The sequence below is a fragment of the Mercenaria mercenaria genome, chromosome 12, assembly GCF_021730395.1.
Source record: "Mercenaria mercenaria strain notata chromosome 12, MADL_Memer_1, whole genome shotgun sequence".
NCBI lineage: Eukaryota > Metazoa > Mollusca > Bivalvia > Venerida > Veneridae > Mercenaria > Mercenaria mercenaria.
In genome coordinates, this window is record NC_069372.1 from 52,695,953 (window position 1) to 52,710,772 (window position 14,820).

The window sequence follows — 14,820 nt, forward strand, 5'->3', positions numbered from 1 at the left end:
TCATTTTAAACAACACACATGGTAGTTAAAATGAAGTATATAAATAACTGTAGCCATCCAACATTGCAGCCTCTGAAATGTTCTGTTTTTATGTGACATCACAGATATACAAGTTTTTTTAGATATTGTGAACATATGGATCATATACATGTGTCGTCGCAAACGCAGAATCAATGTAAATATTAATTTAATGTAAAATCATTTATTCTCATAGGCATAAATTTTCTTAGTTTCATCAAGAAAGCAAAATGTATGACTAAATATCCTGTAAATGGCTTCCAATTAGTACATCAACTACTACAATTTCTTCTAAGTGTCAGTGTCATTCCGTAGTTATGAATTTTAGTCAATGTTTTCAGACTTACCTAACCTACTGTCCACAAAATGATCTTTGATACTGTGCATATAGGAATCTTTCTTCCCTTTAAACAATCTCTCTGCAACCACCTTCTGTTCCATCTAGGATTATAAAATTCAAAGCTATCACTAAAGGTCTTATACCTCCTCTCAAATATTTAGTTAATACAAAAACTTTAAACTTGGCTGACTTGGTTAAACATCTTCTGTGGCAATATCTATCCTCTGGTTACAGAAAAAATGGTGTTATTTTTTTTGTATCTCACTTACCGTCCTAGTTTTCCAACAAAATAACTTTGTATATGCAATACTGGCAAGGGTCACCACAAAAAGTCTTCTTGTACAGAATTGACTATTTCAAAAAGTAATAGATATAACATTTTAGTGCACAGATGTGACAAAGTTATTTCAAAATTATCACTAAAACTCCATTCATTAAAGAGTTAAAGAATTAAACAATTCCATCAGTTATAGGGTGGCCTAACAACTCTTACAGCATGATGAACCATTTTACTGCAATTTATTGGGCCCTTCATCTCTTATAATGCCCCATAACTCCATCAATTATGTGTCCAGATCTCTACCCATTAATGTAGTGCCCAATAACAATTATCAGGCCCCACAACACTTATTATGGGGCGACACCACAACTATTGTCATTACAGAAAGGCTGTTGCAAAACCCTATGTGGGTTAATTAGAAAATGCTCACGCAGTTGAAAAATTAAGTCATTGCAAAAATAAAATGTTGAATAGAAAAAAAAAACACACCTGTATTTTCATGGATGGTGAGATCTTCTTTACATAACTCAAGACTAGATTTCTCATACACACTGTTTTCAACAATTCTGATGTCTGCAATGAAAAATAAAACAATATCAGAGCATTCAATTAGTTGATAATATATACTTCCATTTCCATAGTCTTCAGCTAACACTCTGCAATGAAACATAAATACATTACACGGACACTTTTTACACTAAAACATACTGCAAGGACAACAAGCATTGATGTAAAACAGCTGTTGTCTCTTCTAAGTTCTCTACAGGGTAACAACCTCTGTACAACATACCTTTTAGTTTCCCTAGTGTTGTTTGCTCTTGAAAGGTTGCACTGTAAGGTGCAAAGAAAAAGTGCAATAATGGCCAACAGCTGCGGTCTTCCTTAAGAGACATTTGTATATATGCTTGAATTTTGCTTGTGCAGCCTTGATTCTAGCAAGTATCAGCATTAGAACTCATTGTGCTAGTCAATGTAGATAATCTTAACAAAATCAAAACTCTAACATGGCTAGATTCTTTTTTCAGTTAAACAACAAAGAAAATCAAGCATTGTATATTCTGCAATAAACAACAGGTTTGATTCATGGACCAATGAAATATCATTTTCAAGTCAAATTTGGCCCAATGACATTAGGTACATTACAATACAATGAATGCAGAACAGCCAATTTTTATCATAATATTTCTTTGAGTATACAATAAGGACTTCCTGTGCTTAATCAACTGATATACCATGGTTCATTGCGCAGATGCTTGGATATTTGACCACATGGGTTAACATCCTCATGACTGAATTCCTATGCATCTTAACTTGTAATAAATGCCAACATACCTTTTGTAACAATTTTGGTGCCGGTAACCAGGACTTATCAAGTACTGATTTAGGTGCACACTGCGCTAGTCTTTTAAGATAATTCATCTTCGTAAACTTTACAAAGTCTCTGTTCTCATCACATTCCGGCTCGTTACGATACTGGAATCCCTTTACAAACCTGCAATGTACAAATGACACCATGCGTTCATTTCAAAACTCAGAATAAAAAAAATCAAAACCTACTTCATAGTCTTCTTCCAATCTTTATATTGGCGGACTTTGTTAAAGAAAGTCCAATTACAGACACGAGCTCAGTTTAACAAAAGCTTGTTCAACTGTGCATATTGCAACTACAACCTTAAAATAGGGAATAACTTTTTTTACAATTATGTATCTTGGCTAACCTAGAATCTAGTCCAGTAGTAGCCTTGAGAGCTGCTTGCATGAAAAATGTTTGACATGCAAATGTAGACACTGACAAAAATTTGACAGTAACTAGAGCTATCACTAAAGGTGATGAATGTACCCCCCGCATGCACTGACACAGTACATTGCAATTTGACGCACACAAGATTACATAATTACATGGACTGTATGTATATAGACTGTATGTATACAGTAAAGTAACAAAAAACAAAGTCCCATAACTATGCAGAATATTTATCTAAAAGAATGTAACATGCACCATGCACAACTAGGGTTGGTACTGATCACTTGTGTGAAGTTTCATTAAATTGTGTGTAAGGGTTTGGTAGATTAGGCATGCACAAGATTGCATATGCAGACTGTATGTACATAGTATGTTAACAAGAAACAAAGTCCCATAACTCTGCAATTTTTGTCGCTGAAAGAACCTAACATTCCCCATGCACAACTACTTTTGATACTGATCACTTGTGTGAAGTTTCATTAAATTGTGTCAAGGGGATGAGGAGAGATGGTGTGCACAAGATTGTGTCTATGTATATAGTACAGTAACAAAAAAACAAAGTCCCATAACTCTGCAAATGTTTTTTCTGAAAGAACCTAACATGCCCCATGCACAACTACTGTTGTTACTGATCACTTGTGTGAAGTTTCATTAAATTGTTTCAAGGGGATCAGGAGAGATGGTGCGCACAAGATTGTGTCTATGTATATAGTATAGTAACAAAAAAACAAAGTCCCATAACTCTGCAAATTTTTTTTCTAAAAAAACCTAACATGCCCCATGCACAACTACTGTTGGTACTGATCACTTGTGTGAAGTTTCATCAAATTGTGTCAAGGGGATGAGGAGAGATGGTGCGCACAAGATTGTGTCTATGTATATAGTATAGTAACAAAAAAACAAAGTCCCATAACTCTGCAAATTTTTTTTCTAAAAGAACCTAACATGCCCCATACACAACTACTGTTGGTACTGATCACTTGTGTGAAGTTTCATTAAATTCTGTCAAGGGGATAAGGAGAGATGGAGCGCACAAGATTGCGTCTACGGACAGACAGACAGACAGACAGATGGACAGACAACCTGAAACCAGTATACCCCCCCTTACAACTTTGTTGTCGGGGGGTACAACTAGTTAAGTTAAAAATGAGGAGAGGAAAGTAACTTTTATTTTTTACCACATACAAAAATCTTTGGCACTTTTCAGATAAACAAAATTTTCTACAACAGGTGGTTCATGAGAATGAATATGTTTGCAAAAGATCCCAATGTTTAATTACTACATTTTTCTTACTTGCGAACAACCTGAGCGGCCCATCGTCTCCGTTCCAACAATCGTTTGGCAAGAAATCTTCTCCAGTGGCACTGAACAATAACAGCTGAAAAAGAGAAACAAATTCTCTCTCATTATGTGTAATATTGTTTTCTAAAACATTAAGAGTAAAGTCATCTATTTATATTAAGAATTGAAATACAATTCCTGTAACCTTTAGCCTGCTGGTGGCAAGTGGTTTTGCCTTTGCGACCAGTGTAGACCAAGATCAACCTGCACATCCATGGTTTGCACCGTTCGCTATTCAGTCAGTAAATTTTCAGTGAACACCCCTTTGAAAAATAAGTGATACTGCCCAAATTGAATGATGGACCAGTCCATTTTAGAAATTTAGCAGGGTAAAGGTTAAAAGGAAATGCATTTAGACTATGAATACAGCTTTTTATGAGAAAAGCTTTCACTTCACATTTGTAAGAATAAATCCGAGCAGTACCTAAATGATCAAATACCACAAACCTGAAACCCTCATTCTTAGGTAGACTTTTCTCTGACGATAGCATTTGTACTTGGCCTGAACCTGGGTTGCTGCAAGGTAAAAAGTGAAATTTCATTCTTCTACTGAACCATAACTGCTGTTATTTCATAATTTACTGTGGAGGAATTAAGTTTCTTAAGCAAGAAGTGTGAAATTTCGCTGTTTAGGCTAAAATTGCTACTTCTTGTAGATAAAAATTTGTAGATTTTAAGTTCTGAATATGAAATGGGAATTTTACGTTTTTGTTGGACATTACTTTCACAGACTGGATCAAACATGAAACACATGAATCTAAAATTAGTTACTCATAAATATTGATGATTTTAAAGGATGCACATGAATATTACATTTCTGATCATTCATAAAGGCAGAGCTGCTGTCAATCTACTTTCCACGAAACACTTTGAAAAAATAATTTTACATTAAGTAAGATATAGGAATTTTGATGCATGAAACTGTTGTTTTTATGGTTGTTGAAGGATAGAAATCAACTCTGATAAATTTCAAAGAATGTGAAAGGAGGTAACTCTAGCATTAAAGCCTCAATTCCAGTACCTGCTGGAATTTATAAGAAACTAAAATTTTACCCAGCTCATGTTTTCTGTGTTGAAATGCATCTTCAGTTGCAAACAAGACTCTTGGAAATCGAATGAACAGTTTTGTTCTAAAACAGAAAGTTTCACAGTATTACGAATTACTTGCTTGCACTAATCTTTAATGGAAAGGACAAATTATTTGAATTAAGAGAAAGTATTTTGTAGGCAGACCTGTTTAAGTTTTTTACAGGACCTTTTCTTTTGTTCTTCTGTAGTACTCCATTTATAAGACAGGGATGAAAATTTCTTAAAGATCATGCAGTTTCCTGCTAAAAATTATTTCACATCAGGATTTTTAATTCCATTTGCCCAAATATCAATCTATTTCACCCCAAATAACAGGCACAGACCATGTCCTTCTTTGTTAAAATAACTGCTGGAGAAGGAAAATTCGTTCAAAATTCAGTTTACAATTATATAATCACTACTTCTAGAATTCATCTTTCACTAGAGTTGTTTTCTCTTGGAAATTCACTGTCAGAACTAACTCTTTACCCAACATTTCCTCTTAACTTAGCTAACCTGCTTTCGAAAGGTACCGCTATTAATATACTGTAGTTTAGTTTAATCATATTTTACTGTATGTAATTATTTACATATTCTATTCACACACATACAACAAGCATACATAAATACATCAATGAATGTAAATATACAAAAGGGTTGGACCAGAAGTTATAACAACATTACGGGGGGGGGGGCCCTCCCCTGAATTAATATGCTGTAAATGACCAGGTAAAATATTTTCAGTTTAGGAAGGAGTATAGTAGTTACATACTTGCCCATCCTGTAATCATTCTCCTCGTACTGTAGGTAGGAGACAAGGGTTTGAACACCGACCTTTGCCTCACCTGGATAGTTTGGCCATGTTGCTGGGCATAGACTTTTGTATCTGAAATTAACATGGTGCATTTAAAGTACTGTCTAGTAAGGAATGGTAAAATCTACAGCAGTGTGTAATTATTATTATTCTTTATTCTGAGGGCTTTATCTCACTCTGTCCTCTGGTTGAATTGCTCTGTATCTGCACTGGCAGGGGATGAATCATTGGAGCACCTGACTAACTGTCGCTGTGTGTGTATTATGCATACATGAATGTAAAGCAGCTTTGAACATGTTTATCATGAAAAGGGTGCTATATAAATACTGCACAATAAAATATAATAATTATGCATACTCCAATGTGTGTCATTATGTATTAATTTAGATCAATTATAAATAGTTGTGCAAAAAATCTGGCTTGCAACATATTGTAAAGTTTTTCAAGGTGATGGTCAAAAAAGGACAACATTCTGAAAAAACAATACTTCAAAGCCAATTTTCACAACAATAGTAATAAAAACACCTGCCTTTTTAAGAACACCTCATAAGGTCTTCTGTAAGCGAAACCAGCTCGCCGCACCCTCAAATTCTCCATCAGACCAAGATATTTGACCTGATGGTGAACAATTCTCTCGTCAAACTGGCCTGCTCGTTTGTAATCATTGGGCTTGATACATCGCACATAAGATGGTTCCTTTGACATGAGGATCTCCATCAGCTGACTCAGACTGTTCTTAAACTGTGTTGCTGCCTATAATCAAATTATAATGCTTTGTTTTGATCGGTTTTAAATCATATCCATACAGCTCAGATCAACAGGCACTCTGAGAATTATTTCAAGCACAATGGCCACCCAACTAGAATCAAACACCTTCCGCAGGCCTGCCAGACAGCTTTCTCACATAAAAACTGAAGCAGGGCTCAAACTCACAGGTGAGGGGCAAGTGATTATATGTCAGGGACCTTAACCATACAGCCATGAAGGCCTCTTAAAATCATATTATAATGCATCTATATACTTATATCAGAGCTCTTTGGATATACTTGTGAAATTCAGGACATCAAAAACTGAATTCATCTGTTTACATTTTCCGAACTGTCCTTGCCACATCAGTTAGCAGACGAAAAACCTTGAACCTTTAAAATAATAACAATGTCCATAAACAGACACACAGAACAGCATGTGTTGTCATTTCAACACTGGTGCTCAGATAAATTAGTTGTACTTAGTAAAGTTAGGTCTTAAATCATTTGCACTACATGAACTTACAGTATCTGGTCTTTTCTTGCTGTTAAGTTCATCCTTGGGAAAACATTCTCTGGTAATCAGGTTGGTAGTCTCACTCATTGCCTGGAATATGCAATTTTATTTAGTAAACAGCATTTTTCTTGTGTCAAAACACAGTTTTCCAAGCCTATTAGGTTTCTAAGATAATCAGGTTTATATTTGGCTTTTGAAATAATTGTGAATTCAAGATAAAAACAAAAGCAGTGTGAATTAATAATTATGCAATCTAAGAAATCTTAAAAATATTACACCACCAACAAAAATATTATTTCAAGCAAGACTGTAACATAGGAATTTTTACCTCTTTCAGATCTCTAAAGAGAAGATCATTGTTTTTGTCTAGAAAACCTTTTACATTGTATGTAACATCACCGGCATAATGCAGCAAGCGGAATTCCTAAAGAACAAAAACAATACTTGTATTTTTAACCAGAATATAAACAAATCTCTGCTACCTACAGATTTACCAGTTGACACATAAATGCAATTTGGAAATTTAGAAAATTTATCAGAAAATTTTTAGGGCTATTACCCTATAAGTGAACACACAATCTTACTGTTGAAAATAAGAGATCACTGATTAAGAAGGATTGCTGATGTATTGGCGTGCCCTTGTCTTCCTTACTTAGCCGAAGTATGACATAAAAAGGGCAACAATGGGACTTCACTTTACATTTAAGTCTAGTTAAAGGTGAAAACTGTTACATCAGGAAAGGAATGTTTAAAGGAATGTTTAACAGTATGCTTGCTATCAATAACTGATGAAAACTCACGTCTCTTTGTATAGTTTTCCTTGTGGAATTGTCTGCCACACTGTGACTAATGAAGTGTGGATGTTTCCCTATCATCTCAGACAACTTATCCAAGAATGTTTGGTCTGTGGTGTCGCCTGGTCTCAAACATTCCTCATCCATCACACAAATCACACCCAGGGGTTTGGATTCAATCAGATCACAGATGATCTTGTTGTTGAAGTATTGGACTGGCTCCCACTGTGGCAGAAATACAATTAATATACAATATCAATATTCAGTCAGTGTGTAAACAAAACTGTAATGACTGTCTCTATCACAGATGAACAAAAAGTTCTCAATTACCTATCACTTTCTTTGGGAACTATATCCCTCCGCCTTCAATAGGGGGAAAACAAGCGATACATGAGGAACTTTAAATAAAGAAGCTTCATCATTTTGCTTTAAACTGATCCTTGCATTAGATGTTTACTAATGAAAACCTTTGGGTTTGTAAATATTTGTTCATAGTTCTTAGTACAAATATATACCTGGATTCCCTCCCTTTGGTACTCTTCTTGTTCTGATTTCAAAGTGAGTTCAATAAACAGCTGCTGTAGCTTCTCATTGCAGTAATTAATACAAAACTGTTCAAAACTGTAAATTACAAAATGGTGAGTTTGATATATTACAATCTGTAAAATATCAATTTAAACTGAAACACCTGTCTATTAAGCTTAGTCATAATTCTTTAATATTCATTACATACATACATACATGCCTTTTCAGACTCCTTAAATTGATATTAAATGGTATTATTGCAAACCTGTGCTTTGAAAGGCTAGAATAATGCATGCCATGGTGCTTGCTTGATAAATTAAGTATGAAAACTGTACACATTTCATATCCTCTATTAAGGTAGTTTACAGCTGAACCTGCCTTAGTGACCACCTGTAATAAGCAGCTACTTGCCATTAACAGCCAGTCTGCTAAAAAATACTTCTAAAATTGAATATTTGTTTTGATTTAAACTTGTCTTAAGCAGCCGCCTGTCTTAACCCTTACCATGCTGGAAACGATTGATTCTGCCTTTGCGACCACTGTAGATCATGATCAGCCTGCACATCTGTGCTGTCTGATCAAGATCTGCACTGTTTGCCATTCCATCAGTATCTTTTTGGTTAACACCCCTTTTAACAGTTAATGGTACTGTCCAAACTGGAAAATGGACAAGTTCATTACAGAAATTTAGCAGGGTTAGGGTTAAGCAGCCAGACTGTGTCACTCCCTTGACAAGAAGCTTACTAACAGTTTGCCTGTATACCATTAATTCTTCGCAAGGGAATTTATCTGGTATTGTTTCCGGGGAGTTCATCGGGCTACTGTTTGTGCATGTCGGGATGTGTTGATACATATCATTCGGAATTAACCAAACTGTTTTTATACAGTTGGACATGGCTGGTTGTGTTTGCATTGTCATGTGGAATATTTGAATGGCACTTTTCTGCATGCCAGTTCATTCATTTCATTTTTACAACTTGATGTTGCACGACTCATAGGTACAGTGGTGAAGAGCACATACTTTATGTGTCAAGCCGCCCTATACATGAACGTAGTAAGAAAACAAAGCATTATCATGGTTTAAACTTATGACCTCAAGGTCAGAGAATCTCAAAACTCCACTGGATAAGTTGTCCAGCAGCATTTCTACCGATTTAAGTTACCCATTTTTTTGTAGAAATTATTTAAAAAAAATTCCAGTGGACAACAGATAAAAGAATTCAAACAACTCACTCCAGATTGCTGAGTGAATGTTTTGTAGTTCCCCTTGTCAGTTTATGCTATTGAATAAGACAAATTCATTTTGATTTACTTTGTTAGTAAATAAATTAGCTGAAGTTGGCTGCTCAACCCAGAGGTTGTGGGTCTGAGCCCAACTGGGGTCATGACCATGTCATATGACACCAATTCTGGTTTTTCCAGTAAGCAGACTCAAGAGTGGCTTAAATAAGCTTCAAGCTGTCAACACAATCAAGCTAAAATACAGTAGTTTAAACTAAAACTAAATGACCTAATTAATTAAGGTACTGCAGTTGCAAGTTATTGCAACATATCATAAAATATATTTAGATAAAGGACATGCAAGCATTTCTTCACTTACCAATTAACTTCAAAGATTTCAAAACCATAAATATCCAGCAGGCCCATCAGGGAACACTTCATTTTTGCCTAAAATAGAATATAATCATATAATTTTTTCCTAACAAAATATTACAAGAATAAAATAGAATACCAGACATTGGCAACAACTGCAAGAAGCTCCCTCTCCTAATCATGATTAGAGGTTTCTTTCGAAAGTCTTTTCAAAACTGTACATTACAGACTACTTTTAAATGAGCCGCACCATGAGAAAACCAACATAGTGCATTTGCGACCAGCATGGATCCAGACCAGCCTGCACATCCACGAAGTCTGGTCAGGATCCATGCTGTTCGCTTTCAAAACCTACTGCAATTAGAGAAACTGTTGGCGAACAGCATGGATCCTAATCAGACTGCATGGATGTGCAGGCTGGTCTGGATCCATGCTGGTCGCAAATGAGCTATGTTGGTTTTCTCATGGTGCGGCTCAAATATTCTTCTATCTAGTCTGGTTTTATTTCTATATTTCTAACATTATGGTTAACTTATCTCCTAAAAATTTAGATTTTAATTGTTTATACTCTGTTGCTGTAATTAACACTTTTAAATGTGTTATATAAATGAAGAATGCTAAATACATGTGGTATATTAAAAACATTAACAATTTTGGCAAAGGACACAACTTTTATAGTACTTTAATACCAATAACTAATTCATTTTACTTCAATGTATTTTAATTCAATTTGGAATCAACATCAAAACAAATGTAAGTGCACATACTCTATTTGATAGTGAAGCATTAACTTTATGTACTATCCATGTGAACAGTCTGTCATAAATGCCTTTAGCCAGTGCATCCCGTGCATAGAGGGCTTGGTCCACTGTTAGTGGTGACTTCATCTGTGAAAAACAGTGAATTAAATACCTTCACTAAATGTAATATTAAAATTGAACAAGAAGCTGCGTTCAATAAACGCTTGATGCCCCCGGTGGCATCCTTGTCGATACAAAGCAACCCAAGTCCAAAACGAGGTCAAGTTCAAGGTCAAGGTCAAACTGAGGTCAGGTTACATCTGCATTAGTATCAATTCATTCTAGTAAGGTGTACTGATGCTAGACGAAACGGTCCCATTTGGTTAACCAAGAGATGGCCCATTTAAAGCAACCTAAGTTCAAAATGAGGTCAAGGTCAAACTGAGGTCAGGTGATGTCTGAAGATGAGGAATAGTCACAGGTTACATCTGCATTAGTATCAAGTCATTCTAGTAAGGGGTATTGATGCTAGATGAAACGGTCCCATTTGGTTAACCTCGTACGGACGGACGAATGGACGAACAGGATAATCACTATATGCCTCCCGCATCAGTAGATGCCGGGGGCATAAAAACATGATTTTTTGAAATATATCTGTAAGAATATGAGGAGCACTAAATTTAATTTCATATCATTGTGCCAGTGTTCAGAGATCTAGCATTACCTAGGGCCCATATTCCTTAATGTTTTAGCAATGGCTACAGTATTAGGGTTTGTATTCATCGACACTTAGAATTCGCTACAGTATCAGGGCATGTATTCATTAATATTCTAGCATTAGCTACAGTATCTGGGCCTGTATTCATTAATATTCTAGCATTAGCTACAGTATCTGGGCCTGTATTCATTAATATTCTAGCATAAGCTACAGTATCAGGGCCTGTATTCATTAATATTCTAGCATTAGCTACAGTATCTGGGCCTGTATTCATTAATATTCTAGCATTAGCTACAGTATCAGGGCATGTATTCATTAATATTCTAGCATTAGCTACAGTATCTGGGCCTGTATTCATTAATATTCTAGCATTAGCTACAGTATCTGGGCCTGTATTCATTAATATTCTAGCATTAGCTACAGTATCTGGGCCTGTATTCATTAATATTCTAGCATTAGCTACAGTATCTGGGCCATGTATTCATTAATATTCTAGCATTAGCTACAGTATCAGGGCCTGTATTCATTAATATTCTAGCATTAGCTCAGTATCTGGGCCTGCATTCAAATATTCAGCATTAGCTACATATCAGCCTGTATGATTAATATTTCTAGATTAGCTACATATCGGGCTTATTAAATTTAATATTCAGATTACTCTATCTGGGCCGTATTCATTAATATTCTAGCATTAGCTACAGTATCGGCCTGTATTCATTAATATTCTAGCATTAGCTACAGTATCTGGGCCTGTATTCATTAATATTCTAGCATTAGCTACAGTATCTGGCCTGTATTCATTAATATTCTAGCATTAGCTACAGTATCTGGGCCTGTATTCATTAATATTCTAGCATAAGCTACAGTATCAGGGCCTGTATTCATTAATATTCTAGCATTAGCTACAGTATCTGGGCCTGTATTCATTAATATTCTAGCATTAGCTACAGTATCTGGGCCTGTATTCATTAATATTCTAGCATTAGCTACAGTATCTGGGCCTGTATTCATTAATATTCTAGCATTAGCTACAGTATCTGGGCCTGTATTCATTAATATTCTAGCATTAGCTACAGTATCTGGGCCTGTATTCATTAATATTCTAGCATTAGCTACAGTATCTGGGCCTGTATTCATTAATATTCTAGCATTAGCTACAGTATCTGGGCCTGTATTCATTAATATTCTAGCATTAGCTACAGTATCAGGGCCTGTATTCATTAATATTTTAGCATTAGCTGTAGTATCTGGGCCTGCATTCACCAACATGCAGTATCAGTGCCTGTATTTATCAATATTTTAAGTCAGAAAATCTGACTTGGATTATAAAATGTTTTCTATTTTCTATCACTTTGAATTCGCTGAGACTTTACTGAAACTTTGCAGGAATGTGCATTCTACAACTACACTTAGTCCAAATCAATTTAGAGTGAATAAATTTTCTGTAAATAAAGTTAATACAAACTGAATATCAGTAAGATTAAATTTCAGATTTTCAAGGCTGATGAATATGGCCCCTACATATAACTGTTTTGGATACTTTGGTGAAGAACACATAGGATTTTCATACACTTATAAAGTTGTGAAAATTGGTCATCGATCCAGGATTTAACAAATTGTCTCAAAAGTTTTACTGAAATAAAAGGTTTTGCAGCTGCTGTTACTGTGTACATTGTTTGATTTTTGATTTGGTTGGGTTTAATGTCGCATCGACACAATAGGTCAGCTTTCTAGCTTTAATGATGGAGGAAGACCCAAGGTGTCCATCCATGCTTTACTTCATCACGGGCAGGCACCTGGGTAGAACAGCCGACCTTCCTTAAGCCAGCTGGATGGCTTCCTCACATGAAGAATTCAACGCCCCGAGTGAGGCTCTAAACCAACATCAGTTTTAAACCATAAACCCTAGCTGCAGAGGCCCTTGTACATTGTTTGAACATCCATGTCTTTTATGCATACAATCATCCTATTAATATTATCAGAGTCATAAACTTTACCACAAAGGTCACTTCAAATTCTGCTACACTATTAAGATTTAAGGAATTATAAATGACAAAACTAAACACCTACCTTTTCACCCTTTGCCTCTATGGTTCTGTTCTGTAAGGCTGCTAGAAGGGCATCTTCCTGGCACCCTAACAACTGAAACATACAAATATACTGATGGAATATACGAACCAAACATCATTATTACTTTCAAATCATTAATATACTCTGTACTGGCAATGTTCACATCATCTTAGTCCACTGTTCCCTATAACCTACATGAAACACATTAACTTCAGAGACAACATTACAGTGTTCTATGTTGGTAACTTAGCATCATCTTTAGATTCTTCTGTTCCAAACTCTACATTGCCAAAGTGTAATACACTTACCTCAGAGATAACATCGCAATGTTCTATATTGGTAACTTTAGCATCATCTTTAGATTCTTCTGTTCCAAACTCTATATTTCCAAAGTGTAATACACTTACCTCAGAGATAACATCACAATGTTCTATATTGGTAACTTTAGCATCATCTTTAGATTCTTCTGTTCAAAACTCTACATTGCCAAAGTGTAATACACTTACCTCAGAGATAACATCACAATGTTCTATATTGGTAACTTTAGCATCATCTTTAGATTCCTCTGTTCCAAACTCTACATTGCCAAAGTGTAATACACTTACCTCAGATATAACATCACAATGTTCTATGTTGGTAACTTTAGCATCATCTTTAGATTCCTCTGTTCCAAACTCTATATTTCCTAGATGTAACACAGTAGCTACTATGGCAAACAAGGCCTGAAATAAAAAAAAATATTTTTGATTATACATGGTGTATAGAAGAAAAAGAAATCAACACAACTTTCTGGGTTAAAAATAGTAAGACATGATATAATTTCTTTCCACATTGAAAACCCTAAACTTCTCAGCATGAAGTCAGTATGTCAATGTTATTGCAGCTTCACATGAGCCAGAAATCATCAGATTATTATTGAACACCTTACATCAATAACTGGTGTTACGATACAGCTGCTCTCAAACATTTTACCTTCAATCCATCCAACATTGTAAGAAATTTCTTCTACTCTTTTGACCATTTAACTGGAAATGTTTCTAATTATACTCTCAGCTACAAGTAGACCTACCTTTTGTTCTTCCTGTGTGAAGTCAAGTACATCTAGACTATGTTGTACATGTCTCCAGTTTGCTTGATCATCCATTGTCTGTAACACACTGCTGTCTCCCTGTAATACAAAGCACCACGTTTCATTTTTTCGAGTTTCATTTACCTACCTGTTCTTGATTTGGTGTTCTTGCTTACCATGCCAGGAAAGACAATGTTATCCAGATAGGAGATTACCTTATCCTAGGAAAAGATAAGCTACACATGTGAATACTGACATCTTAATCTGAAGTCAAATTATGACGTCATAGTATACTCGACATCACTAATCTCGCGTCATCACTAATTTCGCGGTATTTGAGTCGCGCCACCTATGTGGTGGTTACATGTCAAGTTCGTGAGCTATTTTATGCATGCTAGCAAAAAAATGTTTTTACCTGCAGTTATCTTGCTAAATATTCTGT

General features: G+C 35.4%; 1 protein-coding gene across 9 annotated transcripts in view; it reads right to left on the reverse strand.

Moving 5' to 3' along the window:
* The window catches only part of LOC123533360 (unconventional myosin-Ic-like), a 73,887-nt gene that overhangs the window by 12,361 nt on the left and 46,706 nt on the right, over positions 1–14,820 (reverse strand). For all 9 annotated transcript variants that reach the window (XM_053520077.1, XM_053520073.1, XM_053520075.1 and 6 more), the window contains 17 exons: positions 14,379–14,477; positions 13,915–14,031; positions 13,310–13,381; positions 10,549–10,668; positions 9,789–9,856; positions 8,179–8,284; positions 7,670–7,888; positions 7,198–7,293; positions 6,879–6,959; positions 6,136–6,359; positions 5,565–5,678; positions 4,778–4,854; positions 4,172–4,240; positions 3,677–3,761; positions 1,971–2,130; positions 1,128–1,211; positions 366–459 (listed from right to left, as the gene is read on the reverse strand). In XM_053520077.1, the coding sequence (XP_053376052.1) occupies positions 366–459; positions 1,128–1,211; positions 1,971–2,130; positions 3,677–3,761; positions 4,172–4,240; positions 4,778–4,854; positions 5,565–5,678; positions 6,136–6,359; positions 6,879–6,959; positions 7,198–7,293; positions 7,670–7,888; positions 8,179–8,284; positions 9,789–9,856; positions 10,549–10,668; positions 13,310–13,381; positions 13,915–14,031; positions 14,379–14,477 (1,885 nt within the window). The remainder of the gene's footprint in view (positions 1–365; positions 460–1,127; positions 1,212–1,970; positions 2,131–3,676; positions 3,762–4,171; positions 4,241–4,777; positions 4,855–5,564; positions 5,679–6,135; positions 6,360–6,878; positions 6,960–7,197; positions 7,294–7,669; positions 7,889–8,178; positions 8,285–9,788; positions 9,857–10,548; positions 10,669–13,309; positions 13,382–13,914; positions 14,032–14,378; positions 14,478–14,820) is intronic.